Source organism: Cyrtonyx montezumae, unplaced genomic scaffold (genome assembly GCF_038088225.1).
Source record: "Cyrtonyx montezumae isolate F1298 unplaced genomic scaffold, pur_monq_1.0 scaffold_20, whole genome shotgun sequence".
NCBI lineage: Eukaryota > Metazoa > Chordata > Aves > Galliformes > Odontophoridae > Cyrtonyx > Cyrtonyx montezumae.
Window position 1 is genome coordinate 3,283,273 of NW_027071937.1, and position 15,101 is coordinate 3,298,373.

The 15,101-nt window shown below is 52.5% G+C and overlaps 1 protein-coding gene across 1 annotated transcript; it reads right to left on the reverse strand.

The window, feature by feature from the left end:
- Positions 1–212: 212 nt before the first annotated feature.
- On the reverse strand, positions 213–11,325 carry DBH (dopamine beta-hydroxylase). Its single transcript, XM_065737152.1, has 12 exons — positions 10,945–11,325; positions 9,074–9,220; positions 8,020–8,277; positions 7,059–7,235; positions 6,696–6,798; positions 5,511–5,677; positions 4,704–4,847; positions 4,588–4,626; positions 4,169–4,228; positions 3,477–3,604; positions 2,873–3,032; positions 213–904 (listed from the first exon to the last, which is right to left on the reverse strand). The coding sequence occupies exons 1-12, from the start codon at positions 11,323–11,325 to the stop codon at positions 764–766; spliced, it is 1,905 nt and encodes a 634-aa protein (XP_065593224.1). The 3' UTR covers positions 213–763.
- Positions 11,326–15,101: the final 3,776 nt, after the last annotated feature.

A 15,101-nucleotide genomic window follows, 5' to 3' on the forward strand; every position in this document is an offset into this window, starting at 1 on the left:
TCTTCCCCACAAAAGCCCTTTTTTCATCCAGGATGGCTGCACAGGGGTTGTGTGTATGGACAGCGTGCCACAAACCAATGGAGGCAGAGCCTGGTCTGTGCACGTGGAGCCTCTGGGTGGGATGGAGGCCCCCAGGTGGGATGGACACCCTGGGTCCTTCCCCTGGTCCAAACGAAAAGCAAAAAAATTTTTTTTTCCTGTTTATTTCTCACTCAGATATTTAATGGAGTCATTTTTTCCTTCCAAAAGGTTTGCATCTTCCCCCTCCCCCCCCAGTTTCCCTCTCCCTCTCTCTCAGTCCCATCATTTGTTCCTATCCATTGGCATCTGGTTGCGTCAAGGCGAATAATCCCCAGCGTGGGGGAGCGGGTGGAGGAGCACACGGGGGGGGGGGGGGGGGGGGGGTACTTAAAGGATCCCACGCTGCTCCCATATCTTCGCTCTGTGCCTCAGTTTCCCTGTGGAAAAGTGTTTTCTTTCCCCCCTTCCCCGGGGCCATGCTGGGTTCGGCACAAAGCGAACCTCCGCATTATGATGCTGGGGGCGGAAAGCAGCATTACTCAGAGCCAGGATTGCTAATAACACTAAATATAGCGCTTTCCGTCTCCAGAGTACTTTCTGAACTGAGAGGGATGAGCCCTAACCCCCTCTGGAGGCAGGAGCTGGGGCAGGGATATGGGGAGCGATGGGATGATGCTCCCCATGGCTATCCATGCCACATCCCATCGCGGTGCCGGCACACTGGGAGGGACTGGGATGTGGCTCAGCCCCACCTGATGTCACCAAGGTTGAGAGGCACGGGCACGGGGGCAGCAGGATGAGGCCCTAGGGTGGGTGGGCAGTGAGGATGGGGCTCCTGCAGCGTCTTGGTGATGCTAGGAAGAGGCTGCTTCTCCCATTCACCCTGTAAGAGAGACGTATGCTGTGAGACAGAGGGTTTCAAGTACTCGGGGACTCTGTGTTTCTACACACTTACAAAAATACAATGATCTTTAACACTGGGAGTGCTTTTAACCCGAAGCAGGATGTTTTCTCATGAGGCATTGCTAATTATTTGTATTGCAGGCGCACCTACGCATCCCAGGAACAGAGCAGATGTCTGTGGCACACCATATTGCACAAAAGCACCACAGTGAAGGAGCTTCTGCCCCCAAATGCATTACCCACCGATTCAATAGAGACAGCTCAAAGCCACGGATCCTTCTGATCCGCTGTGCTCAGAAAGGCTCCTTACCAGGGGTGCAGGGAGGTTGGAGGTGACATTTGCAACGTGCCAGCATGGTTGTTTACACACAGCAGCTGCTGGACAAGGAGGGATATGGCAGCACGGATGAGACACTGCAGGCAGAGCCAGGGAAGGGCTGGCAAAGCCATGGGGGCTCAAGGTGACCACAGCCAGGAGAAAATCTCCAACGTCACACATGTGATGCTTTCTCAGGGATGCTGCCTACAAGGGGCAACCTGCTGGGTTTACGTTGCCCCTAGGGAAGAACCTGAAGGGCAGGACCCAGTTCCTATGTGATGTGCTGGGATGGGTAGGGACCGGGTGTATGGGGGGCTCAGCTTCTGCTGCGTGCTCAGACAGAACCATCACGGTCAGGGTGAGCTGCAGCAAGCAGGAGGAGGGAGGTCTGGAGACAAAAGAGGTAAAGGTGAGTCATCAGCAGGAGGAGAAACTCTGGATTCATGTTTTAGGATGAAATCTTGTAGCGTGTCAAGCAAATAGGGCCAGAGCTTAGAGCTTACACCACATCAGGGTACTCTGGGGAAGGTGGAGGGAGGGAGAGAGACCCTCCTCAGATGACTGGAGAAAGACAGCATCACTGCAGAGTGCTCGATGGAAAAATAGCAGCTTTCTGTGACCTCAAGGCTTAGGGGAGCAATGAGGGCTTTGGGGCTGTGCATGCTCTGAACCACCAAGGGATCAGTGAGGGCTGCCCAGCTCTCTGTCCCATTGCTGTGCCAGCATCGCCCCACTGCCCCCAGTCCTGCCCTGAAGAATGGCACCAGGAACTGGAGGAGATAGGCACCATCAGTGCTTTTAAATCTCCATCGATTTGCATAATCTCCAGCGATGATGTCATGAGCATCATTGCTGGGTATGGTTTTTCTGTACAGATTCCACAGAGCTCTGTCCTTGTTTTGCTGTGGATCTACATTTGGAGATCACACAGACGTGCCACGCAATGAGCTTGCTCTGCTGGGATGTGATGGAATCAGCCCAAGTCCTGTAAATCCCCTCACATTTATTCTTGGTTCTCTGTATTACCATGCCTCAACACTCAGGGTTGCTCAAAGAGGGCTGTAAATCACGTTATGCAAATACACGTTCTCTAATTACATCCGGCCATGCACAGTGTAACAGAAATGCTAAGTCGGGGCTTGAAGCAGTGATGGAGCACCTGGTGGGAAGGCAGGGCCAACCCTGGGGAGCTCAGGTGTATGCAATGTCCCTGAGTGACTAGAAGGGCTGGAGTCAGGATCCACCCCTGCCCAGACCTCATTTAAGGGTTGGCGGAGGTGGTAAGTGCTTTTTTGATGGAGATCCCTGCCTACCTGAGGCCTTCTGAAGGTATGTAGCTTCTTTCCTTTATGTCTGTGCTCATGGCTGTTGCATTTGAGCAAATCATCACTTGCTGCAACCTAGGACCTTGGTGCTCTGCTGCTGTTGCTGTGCTTTCCATCATGTTACACACACATACTTCTAATGCTGGGGCTCTACAGAAATTCCGTCTCCTTGTCCTGCATCCTGAGTACCAGAGCCCCAACCCCTCCTGCGGGCTCAGCCCAGCAGCGTTGCTGATCTGTTTTCCCCTGGGCCTGAAGTTCTGCCATTTGCACATCAACCTTTTACTCCAAAAGCTCTACGTACCGGGAAGTGCACAGCTGAGGATTTGTTGCAGTGCATTGAGATGGGAGCGAAGCTGTAGAGGGATTTCAGCACATCTCTGTTGAATGTGTTCCAAGGGATGGAGGAGAACTGCTGTGGGACAGAGACCTGAGGGCATGTGCAGACCTCCTCATCGTTAAACCTGCGCAGGAGAGAAGCAGTGCTGAAATGCTGCAGAGATGTCCTGGTGCAGCATCCCTCTCTGCCTCAAGCTCAAGATGGAAAGGCTCCAAACTGCATTTGGAAGACTTGGGGCCAGTGGTCTGCCTGTGCATTGGATACCTCCCTACGAGGTCAGATCTCCCTACAGGCTGCAGGGCTGCTTAGTGTCTGCCTGGGATCACACGGTGTGCTTTGCAGACCCCTTGCACTAGGCCATGCTGGGCAGCCCCAAACCCATAGGGATCCTCATTCCCAGGGGTTTGTAACACCTCCTGCTTTAAAGCCTGGGCTTGGTGCCTGCTCTAGGGCAGGACTCTTCTGGCCCTGCCTTGCTCAGCCAGCACTGAAAACCCAGTTTATTTTTTTTTCTTCCAATACTGCTAGGAAAGATCCCAGCACTCTTCCTGCTCCAATCACCCTGTACCTGTTGACAAGGTTGAAGTAGCGGTGCAGGTAGCCTGGATCCACAGCACTCTTGCAGAGCTCCAGTTGTGTCTGGGGGTAGTAGTGCACGTAGTTCACACACATCTCCTCCATGATGCCAAACCCACCCTGTGGCACAGACAACAACAGGCTGGCACCGGAACACTGGGAAGCAGCCCCTGTCCCTCCTGCGGCCATGCCAAGATCCAGCTTGGCAATGCTGGAGCCACAGAGGATGCAGAAAGGGCAGAGGGGCTGCAGGTCACTGAGCTCACACCTGTGTGCACACATTGCCCTTTGTGCAAGGACAGGCATTCAGGCTAGATTGTGTGCTTTACATTATATTGCAGATTCCCTGTAATCCCTCTGCTATACTTAGTATATTTAGCTTTGTGCCTGTTGATGGTACCTCTGACAGGCTTTTTTTTTTTTTTTTTTGCTTAAAAAAAAGGAAGGAAGGAAATAACATGCTCTGTAAGAAAAAAAAAATACTGCTTCTCTTTAATTACAGTTAATCCCTGGGGGAACAGTTTGTGATGGGAATTAGAGTGACACATGCTACTTCTCAATTAGCACCTTGGCATCCCAGCTGCAGGCAGCATAGCCTTGTGGGCTCCTTTCTTTGCTCGCTATCCCCCCCTTTGTTTCTGGTTCACCCCAGTTTGCACTGATTTTTCCCCCCACCACACTCACCACAGTCACTTTGCTCCTGTCCTCCGTGTTGTAAGTGCAGCTGGTGATGAGTTCGTCACCCTGGGAGGTTTCAACAGACATGAGGGGGTAGGGAAGTATGAAGCTTCCCCCTCCCAGACAACAAATATTGGCACAGGTGGTTCCATAATGCAGCAGACCACTATGATCTTTGGTGGTTCAGCCCTAGTGCCCTCCCAAGAACTTGCTAAAATTGCACCTCCCCAGGAGATGTGTTTCCTCCTTTCCTTGCTTCCTTTCTACCATGACCTTGGGCCACAGTGTGCACAGCCAGACTTGTACCCAACTTGGCTGCAAGAGCCCAAGCGCAGCCCTGGGGAGGCAGGAGGAGGGCAGGGGCTCTGAGCAGGGCACTGTGTGCAGCAGTGATGGAGCAGCAGAGTGGAGATGGAGCCACTCACCGGGAAGACTGAGATCACCTCCTTCAGCATACGGATCTCCTGGGTGGGAGAAGAAGGGATGTGTCAGAGTGGAGCCCACGGGTGGCACCGACCCAGCTCAGGGAGCAGGGCTGTACCTGGAAGTGTGGGCTGTAGTGCCCATCAGCGTTCACCACCTGCTGCTCTCTGCCATCCCGGGACAGCACGGTCACCACTTTCCTCCCCGCCAGGTGGGTGTGGAGCTGGGAGGCGAAGATGCGGATCCCATCTGCAGGTAGAGCCTGGGGAGGGATGGATCCAGCTCCGTGCTTGACCCTACATCCAACCCCACGCTGTGTGCTTGGGGTGGGTGCTGCCTGTGCTGGGATTTGGGGCTTTGGGACCTTGCAAGTGAGCTCTTTGCAGAGGGGTGGGTGTTCAGCGTGCTGTCATATGCAATTAATGCATGGACGTGCCTGAAATTAGCAGGAGATTTGAGCTGAGTGCTGCTTGCTACTTCGTGCTTGTTAGTAGTTGCACCGATTACTCCTTTTGGGTAGGTCCTACAAAAACATCCACTAAAACCTGTCTGAGTGCAGGGTGGATGGTTTGAAAACATAATTGAGTGAGCACTTAAGGAGCTCCAGAAAGCAGAGGCCATGTCAACGCTCTTTAAGGTCCCTTCCAACACAGCCTTTCTTTGATTCCAACCTAAGCCATTCTACGACTCTACGATCTTTGCATTTCTGTGGCAAAGCACCCAGCATGGCACAGCACAGCAGTATGGCTTCCTAGATGAGTACAGTACCCAGGGGAGATGCAGCAGGTGGTTCCTGAGGAGAGCTGCCTTCCTAGGGGATTCAGCACATCCCAACCAGCTGCTCGCTGATGGTCGCATGCAAGGGGCTTTCCCCCAGCACAACCCTATGGTGAAGGGCTCAGGGGGCTGGGGGCCGGACACTTACCTGCTGGGTGCATTTGTCAGTGCAATACCCAGTGAGGATGAAGGAAGTCTCTCCTGGGGGCACGGCCATCACTGGTGTGTAGACCAACCCCAGCTCCATGATGCCAGCATCGTGGGGACGCAGGCTGTCTGTGTAGTACAGGCGGATCCCCGAGGAATCACGGCGCCCTGGCAGGAGAGAGGACAAGGCATCAGACATATGGGGACAGGACTGAGAAATGATGCTCTGCTTGGCACAGGTGCAGGGAGAGGTGCTCAAGCTGCTTGCTCACAGCTTTCTCCATGCGTGCAAGGCTTGGTCACCAATTGCTCCCAGCAGAGAGGTAAGCAATGCCTTTAGGGAGCCCAGAGCAGAAGGGTAGTAGATCTCAGGGTAATTTGGAGACAGTTACAGACATGGTTCAGGGGGATGGTAGTGATAAGTCAGCAGTTGGACTTGATGATCTTAGTGGTCTTTTCCAACCTTTGTGATTCTATGACTCAAAAACACAGCTCTTGCTTAACTGAAATGTCCAAAAAAAAAAAAAAGCCTTGCTCTTACTGGGAATCTGGCAGGAGAGAAAAATGTAAATTCCCCCTGGAGATGTGGGGCTGGGTGTGAGCCTCCAGTCCCTAGGCTGGAGCCCATCGTGGTGTGAAGATAACAAGGGAGACACTACTGGTTAACACAGCAAAGCTGATGAGTTATGAAAGACGTGAGCTCCATATTTATAGATGTGTTTCTTCTCAAGTTGCTGAATGTGCTATGGTTGATCTACAGTACATATGCTCTAGTCTCCTAAAAATACACTTGGGTAGTCAAGAAGTTACTTGATTTTATGTAAATGAAGAAACTGGGTTGTTTGCAAGCCTTTTAATTTATTTTTTTTAAATGTGTCTCCTGACAATGTTATCGAAGCAGGAATACCACTAAAACAACATCCAAATTCCCCCATCCCCACCCAGGCTGGTGCTTGTCTTTCTGTTGACTTTGGCATCACCATCTGCTCTGAGCTCAGGTATCTCACCACTACCCTACACAGAAGCTGGGGGGCACCCCATAGCAGCCCCCTAAATAAGGATGTTGAATATCTTCCCTGCCTGCATGCTTGAAGGTGGATCCAGGCTCTAGTAGCCGTTCCTTGGCAATCCCTGGCACTTACCCAGCTCTCCTGTGTCTTGTTAGCAAAGCAATACCCCCACTCACCTTTGAATATCAGTGGATTGTGGTAGTGAACCTCAAGGCGCAAATATCTGGAGGAGCCTGGACCACCAAAGGCAAGCCCTGCTTCTTCAGGGTAGTAGAAAGCCTGGAAACAGAGGGTGGGCAGTAAGGGAGCCATGGGGTGGTTTTTATGTGAACTAAGCTGAAATGGCCAAGGAGAGGATTGTATGGGCATTGATTGAGGAGGGGCACTGAGGTGAGGAAGAAACATAAAGGTATCCTGGAGGAGTTGGGGTTGGGGCAGCCCATGCAGTAGTGTTCATTCCCATGACAATGGGCCCAAAAGGGTTGGGAGATGTCAGAAAAGGTGCCCAGGAGTGATGATGGACCCCATTTTGCACCCACCTGCGCTCCCATGGCCCACGCTGCAAGCACGTGCCTGCAGTAGTTGAGCCGCTCTGGTTTCATCTTGGAGTCACATAGACCGTTGTAATGGGGGATGCTGTCAAACTCAGGAGTGCACTGGAAGATTTCCATGTGGTGGACCAGAGCTTCGTTGCCCTCTGTGATCACTGGCTCGTACTGCAAAGTGGCAGCCAAGAAGGAGGGGAACACATCAGGACCGTTTCTGATAACCCATCCCTGGCTGTGCTGTTAGTGCAGGCTCCACACAGAGCCCACCATGGGTATGTGCTATCAAGTTTTACCACACCAGAGAAATGCTCACATTGTGGGCATGAGGGACCAAGGACCAAGAGCTTTTGGCTGGCTGTGGGACCAGTCCATCAGAGCTCCTGCAGAAACATCATGTGCCTTCCCCACAGAGGGATGCACTGGATGAGCAGCAGGGTGCTCTGCCCCTTTTGATGGGCGGAGAGGACTTTGGATTTCCACAGAGAGGGTCCTTGCCCCACTGCCTGCAGCTTCTGGGCTCCATTCCTAGCCAGCAGCTGCTCAGGGCACAAGGAGTTGGATTTGGGGTAGAAAGGCTGCAGAATGGCTCTGGCCAAAATCACCAGCTGCAGAACTGATCCGCAGCAGCGGGAAGGTATCAGGAGTTACACACTTTTTACTTACACACAGATGATTCATTTCGCACCATCTGTTGGAGAGAAAATCCTCCTTCTAAGCTTTCCATTGTAGAGCCATCTTTTCCCTATAAATCTCTGTGCTCTCTCTGCAGCTCGCTTCAGGTTTCCCCTCTCCTTGCCGGGTGCCCCCCACACCCCCCCAGGATGCCTATGCCCAATTGTTCTGCAGTAAGGAATATGTATGGGTCCAAAATTCTCCCTGTGAAAAGGCAGGGAAGCGGTGAGCTTTGCAGAATGGCTTAAAGGGATGTGAACGCAACTGATCTGTCCCTTACCATGATAATGTGGTGTTTGGGGAAGCCGTCTGGCAGCTCTGTGATGTAGCACCAGTAGGTCGTCTCCTGGCTGGGAATAACAATGCTGGGGGTCGTTATCTCCATGGTCTTCACATCGCTGGGCAGATCAGGGATGGTGATACTGGGCTTCAGCAGCTGCACTCTCTGCAGCCCCCTGTACATGGCAGAGATGTTGATGGTGTGCAGGGAATTGACCGGGCTCTCCAGGATCCCGTAGATGAGGTGCACAGTGCCATCCTGAAGCAAGAACAAAGTTAGGTAATTTTGCATCCGGAATGGTAATTGTGTGGACAATTGGTATTGATACTGGTGGCATGAGCTGCCTGGGGTGAGCCACGGACAGCAGAAACCAAATGCCTCCTCCAGGGCTCACCTTTATCCCATCTCTTTCTAGGGAGTTGCCTAGAGAAGTAGTGGATATCCCATCCTTGGCAACATTCAAGGCCAGATTGGGTGGGGTCCTGGGCAGCCTGATCTGGTGGGTGACAACCCTGTGCACAGCAGCTGGGTGGGAAGTAAATGATATTGAAGGCCTCTTCCTATCCGAGCCATTTTATGATCAGTGAGTTACAGCTGGGGGCTCTGATGAAAGTACTGCAGTCAGGGGGTGTGCTGCTGGACCCAGGGAGCTCTGGACCAGGAGGTGAGATAGAAGCAGCTCTGTTTGCTGCATCTTTGCTTGGCTCCTGCTGCAGCCTCCAATTTGCCTCCCAGAACACCTCGGTGTAATGCTTGTCTCCAGACTGCAAACCCAAGTGATGCAGGAAGGGATTTATATAGACCTAACACATACTCAACAGGAGCGGGTGATGCAAACAAGCTAAAATCTGCATGTTATAGAGGTTTATAAGCAGTTGTAAACAGATTGTGCCAAAAGTTGCTCGTGACATCTGTAGGATTCTTCCTTTCTGCTCTAAGCAGCACAAACACCTGATGCAGCCCACAAAACAGAGGCGAGGTCAGGGGTTGGAGCCCTTGCTCAGTGCTGTGGGGGTTGGGATGGGGCTGCGGTGGGGAGAGGGTGATGCTGTACCTCTATAAAGTAGTCCTTGGGGTCACAGGTGCTGAAGGGTCTTCTGAAGAGAAGGTAGAGTCCCTCGGGGGCCTTCTGAGCCCCAAGCAGCTGGTAGTCCTGCTGTGAGTCCATGTGAAGCTGCCCCTGGGCGTCACTCCAGGCATCCTGTGGGGGGAGAGCAGGGAGGCAGCAGGTCTTATGTGGCCCCAACGCTCAGGGTGGGGACCTCCAGTGGTGTGCAGGTCGTAAGGTCCCTCTCTGGGTTACCTCCTCTGGGTCACCCCTCTGTAACCTGGTTAATGATGGTGACAAAGCCACACCGAGAAGCGAAGCAGTATGGTGCTGCTATATGGAAAGATTGAAGGCTGGGAGTACAAATCCTTCTGTAATTTGGATTTGAACAGCGTTATTATCTCGATCTTTTGTGTCTCTTGTTGATGGCTTTTGTGTGCCAAGAAAAGGCCTCCAAGAAGTACCTCGCTGCAGCACTGCGAGTGGCACTGCTTCTCTTATCTCGGGGGAAGAAACAGGAGAAAAAGAATAAAGCAACTTGGCACCATTTCAGCCAAAAGTACGGAGTGGTATTTTGAGAACATATTGTCCTTAGAGGGGGGAGAGTAAAATCAGCTCCATGAAGATTGCTTGACATTTGTTTTCATAGGAGCGTGTTGTGCAAATTAATCTTGTAGTACATGGGGAGCTGAGCAAATTTGGATCTTTTAACAGCTGACATCCAGCAGAAAAGCTGCTGTGAGGGAGAGCACCGGGGCTGGAGAGGTTATAGAAACCTCCTGGCAGGATGCTGTGCAGCACCAAGTGAAAGCCCAAATGCTGCGCGGCGCTCATTCAGCACTCTTTGTCTTTCAGTGAGATTAGGTATTATTCTTTATGTTTTTTTTTAACACAGTGCTGTGCAGTGCTGTAGCACTCAGGTCATCCCACATCCTGAATGGTTGGTAATTAGCAGAAAAACAGTGTAGATAATCAGCCCTCCCTTTTATCCTTTCATTGCGCTGCAGATCACATTGCGAAAGGATATGTTTTATGGCTAATTTCAAGCAAGCAGAGAGGTAAAATTTAACTTACTGGAAAGCCTCACATGGGGAAAAATATCAATTGCTTTCTTCAGCAAAGCACAATTGCAATGAAACTAACAGGGTGATCTGGGGATAGGGAAAGCATAGGGTTAGCTATCGTAGCAGAAAGACCAAGCACGCAGGAGCCTACAGTGGGCTGTGTAGGAAAGGGCAACGATCTGCAGCAGCAGAAACAAATTGCAAAATTAGAAATGAGTTGTTGTCCCGTCCCCCATCTGCTCCCATCAGGATTTACAAGCCGCCCAAATCCTTCTGCATGTTTAATTTCTGATAACGCCGTGCTGCTGGCAGTCAGACATCAGGTTGTGTTTTCCCTCGTCCTGTTGATCTTTGCTGTAGCTGCAGACGTGAGCTGCAGCCGGTTTATTGGTGCTGGCAGGGGCAGGCTTTCTGCTCGATAACTTTTGCACTTTCTCAAAGTCAGTAATGGGAGCTGTGGTTAATTTTTAATGTTGCTGACAGCGGTGCGCAGTGAACCGAGCTGTGGGTGCCTCCTGTATGTGTACGTGTGTGGCAGAGCTGCTCGGTGTAACCACCTGTTGGAGCTCCTGCAGACACAGCAGACACCCAGGGCTTGGCTTCATCATGTGCTGCTGTATTTCTCCCTTCCTCCTTGCATTTAAGATCCTATACCGAGCTCATAGCATAGATGTCTGGATGAGAAACCTCGCTTCCCCTTTGCACTGCCTGAACCCGGTGCCATGCCCTGCACCCACTCCTCCACACCCACGGGGGTCAGATTCACCCACCAGGCAGTGACCCCAGACACAGCCACGAAAACACACAACTCACCCCAAAATATGAACTGTGACCATCAGTCCAGAGCACAGCCAGGTCCGCGTTCTCGAACTCACCCCGGTCCGACATCCCAAAGAGGAGCCCAAACTTGAGCTTCCTGATGAGGATCTGGAAATACACAGCTTGCTCGGGGTAGCTGACGTTCCACGAGAGCTCCAGCAGCCCCTGGGGATCGAGTGGCACCTTGTAGGGGAAATAGGTGCCCTGAGGTGCCAAGCCCTGCAGGGCCACCACCAGGATGACCAGGAACACCGCCACCATGGTGAAGTACATGGACGCCAGCTCCCTCAGCCTGAAGCTGGGGCAGGGGCACAGCGTGCTGCCATGGGTCTGCATGCTGGACAGGATGGCACCCAACCTGCTGGCTTTTGCCATTTATGCTCTGGCCCTCCTGGGCGAGCTGGGTAAGTGCTATCCTTTAATTGCATTTGGTTGTGGGGAAATTGGATTGTGGTATTGACCCCCCCACAATGTGCTCCCCCCTGCCCCCACCTCCTGGCCAAACACTTGTCATTCTCTGCCTCCCTCTAATTGGCTCTAATTGCACATGGACATTATCAATAGCAATTGAACTCGACTGAGCTGATGTTATTCACTCCTAAATCATCCTTAGTTGCTGAGAAGTGCTGCTTACTTGCAGGCTGCTCCCTGCAGGAACACGCTCTACCCAGCTCTGCTTCCACCCCACTGTGGCCCTACCTGCTGCTCTGAGGCCCCTACATGTTTGTTGCTTCTTTGCTTAAATATACTTTTTGTCCCCCCACTGCCCCCCTTCTCACTTCTCCTTAGGTTATTAACTACATCAAGCTCTCAGATCCACACACACGCTGCCTTGATTTGGACTTGGAGCTTGTGGCCCTGTTGATGCTGGCTCCTCCAAGCAGCGATGCTCTCAGTGCTGCACAGGATCTCCTCCATCCCCTCGCAGCTCAGGTTTTGCTCGTGCTCTTTCCAGCAAAGTCACCTGGGCAGCACTGCATTTCCCAGCTCCGAGGGGAAACAGACCGAGCTCAGCCCTGAGGCATTTTAATGGATCATCAGTGTGTGCCCGTCGGTCCCACTTGGTGATGTTTTACACAGCTGTGACACAGCAGGAGAGGAGCAGCCAAGGGGCTGCATCTCCCCAGTGGCACAGTACAGCTCAGCTCAGTTCAGCTGCACTCCACAGTTGGAAGCAGCATCCCCACCATGCTCGAGGCTCCTGAGCTCAGTCCCGGACGTGCTGTGCTCTGAGATCCTCAGCAGAAAGCATCAGATGGATGCTCCTCGTGTGCCAGCCCTGGCTCCTCGGGTGGATGTCTGGCTGTGAGAACAGATCGCTGCCTTGCCCCATTTCTAACCTCCAAGCACAGCCTCATTGGCTTCATCTCCTCTCTTGGCTTTGTTTCCTAATTCTAAGGGGAAAGAAGCTGAGCTGTCAGCATGGCAGGAAGAAAAATGATCCTCATCAGGGGGTGGGAGGGGGTCCTTAGCTAACAAGTCTTATTGGAGATGAAACTCCAGGCTGCTGGCACGTGCAAGTGGAGTGCCTGAGCCTTCCTGTACAGAAGGAATTTGCAGTGGAACAGCATAAGGCAGGCAGGTCAGCTTGAAAACAGCTGAACTTTGGAGATAAGCAGTGAGAATTTGCTTAAAGAGAAGAAAAAATACGTGTATATCTCTCCTTCTTTATTTTCTCCCAGGTTGCTGCCCATAAATCCAGGCAAGGAGCAAGGATCCAGCCTTCTGTGCCTTGCTCTGGGGCATGTTTTAAGACAAGCTAGAGGTAGGAATGCCAGTTTGCTGACTCCAGCACCCGGACTGCTTGGGGCAGCTCCCACAGGTCAGTGGGTGATAGGAACACTATGGGGCTGCATGTTCAGCCCCTGTCCTGAAAGCAGAGCACAGAGCGAGCAGCTTTCCTCCAGTGCTGAGCTCTTGATGGAGCTGACACAGCACCGCTGCACTGATACTAGCACAGCAGCATCCCATATCCTCCACAGAACTCCTATATTTTGCTCCATCCATCCCAACAAGAGGAGCTAAGAGAGCAGCAATACACAGAAGATGCCTGCATAGAGCCTTAAGCCCCTGGAGAAGGGTTCTTTTTAATGGACAATCCCCCAGACACCAGCTCAGCTGTACTAGGTGCTGTCTGAACCCAGCAGCAGCCTTGCTTACAGGTAAGCAGGCTGAAGCACAACTGATGTGCTGAATTAGGGATTGAAACAGGCAGCACCCCTCCGAGCTATAATCCATTGCCTTGCTAACACGGATGTAAATTCGATTAGGGGGAGGGAGGGCACGGAGGGAAGGCGGCTGTCTGCTCCTGCTGTGCCGGGCTGCAGCACGCACACAGCATCCCGCGCCCCGGGGCTCTGTCCACGGCCAGATCCTGCCCTGTGTCACTGCCCTGATCGAATTTCCTGGCCACTGATGAGGTTAGACAGCCTCTGACTCAGGCTGGCCCCAACGGGGTGGCAGAGAGGTCTGGCACGTAGGAAAGATGCTTGCGGGGGTGAGGAGGGTCCCAGGGACACTTGCTTGACTCCCCTCTCTGGACAGACCCACCTCTTGCCCTTGGGTTTGTATCATACCATTGCCAGAGACAGTCATTACTTAACAGATAATGTGGGTGCTGGCCGAGGCGGGATGCTCAGGGGAGCCCATGACCCATCAGCAGTGGGTGGGAAGAGGCATTCCCTCCTCCTGGTGCATGTCCGTGTCCTACAGCATGAGAGCTGCAAACAGGACCACCACCTTTGCAGAGCCTCTGCTCTTCCCAGCTTCCTGCCTTCTCCTAAGGTGTTCTCCTTCTTTATTTTCCTTAGGACCAAATGTTCCTTCTCCTGCACCACTGGAGGAATCCCCCCAACCTGGAGACAGAACTGAACCTCAGCTTCATGGCTCCTGCTGGAGGAACCTGAGCAGCCCCTGTCCTTGGGCCAACACCTGTGGCTCTTTGCAGCACAAAAGGTGAGGAGGATGGGTTGCAGCAAGCACCACGGCACGATGATGGGGTGATGTGGGAGCAGGGACAGACCACAGCTAGCAAAAAGAGAGCAGCATTGCTCCTTGGGATGTGCTGCCTTGCTGGGAGACATTCCACCCCTGCTGCTCCCCCCAAACGCTGCCACAGCCGAGCCACCTAATGAAATCCTACTTGCCTGTGCATGCTATATTAGGGTTACCATGGATATGGTGCCACAAACACTGGGCTGTGGCTTTGTTATATAAACAGGAGAGATTGCCACCAATACCCAAAATATCTGAGAAGGACAGGAAGAGACAAAAGCACTCGCTGGGTTTGTTTGTACAGGGTTGTGTGATGCGGTGGATGGTGCCAGTGGGAGGTGGAAGAGATTTGGGATGGATCTGAGAAATGGAGCATAGCTGAGCTGACATCATGGTGGTCTCAGGCTCAGTAGCTCTTGGAGGCTCCCTCTGGGCTATGCTCCCCGCAGATCACAGTATGAACTGTGCCTTTCTCCATGCTCAAGCATGCCTGAGATGAGTGCCACGCAGCCCTCCCCTGTTGCTGCCATATGGGATGGGATTGTGCTACTTGCCACGGGAGGGGAATGGGCCTGGTGATGCTGGAGACACGCACTCAGCTGCTGGAGCTGTCTACACCCAGCGAGGCTGAGCCATGCGAGGTACAGCATGTCCTTATGCAGTTGGAGAAATCGTGCATTTCAGAGGGGGAAAAAAACGGCTCTAGAAATGGAGGTGGAATGTAAGGGAGATGGAGACATCACAGTGGCTAAAACTGTATTGCACTCCCACTCCCCTGCCAATAAAAGCACCATAAATAAAGTGGCTTTGCAATACCCATCTCCATGCGTGGTATCACGCACTCACGTGTCCCTGCAAAAGATGCTCCAGGCAGGATCAGCCAAGCCTTCATTCTCCACGAGTGGCCCTCTCCTGTGGTCACCTCGTGGCCTCCCAGTTCCCTTCTCTGCAGCCCCAAAGCACTTCTGCAGGCTCTGCTCCCTGCTGCCAGCCCTCCTTGCAGCTTTTCCCATAGCCATTGATATCTGCAACTGTAGAAGGTGTAATAAAGGGTAGATAGAGTGGTTAGGTGTTGTATATATGGATAATTCAGTGAGACTCCAGCACAGACTTGCCCTACAGGGCTTCAGCTGTATCCAGTTTTGGTTCTGGTTGGT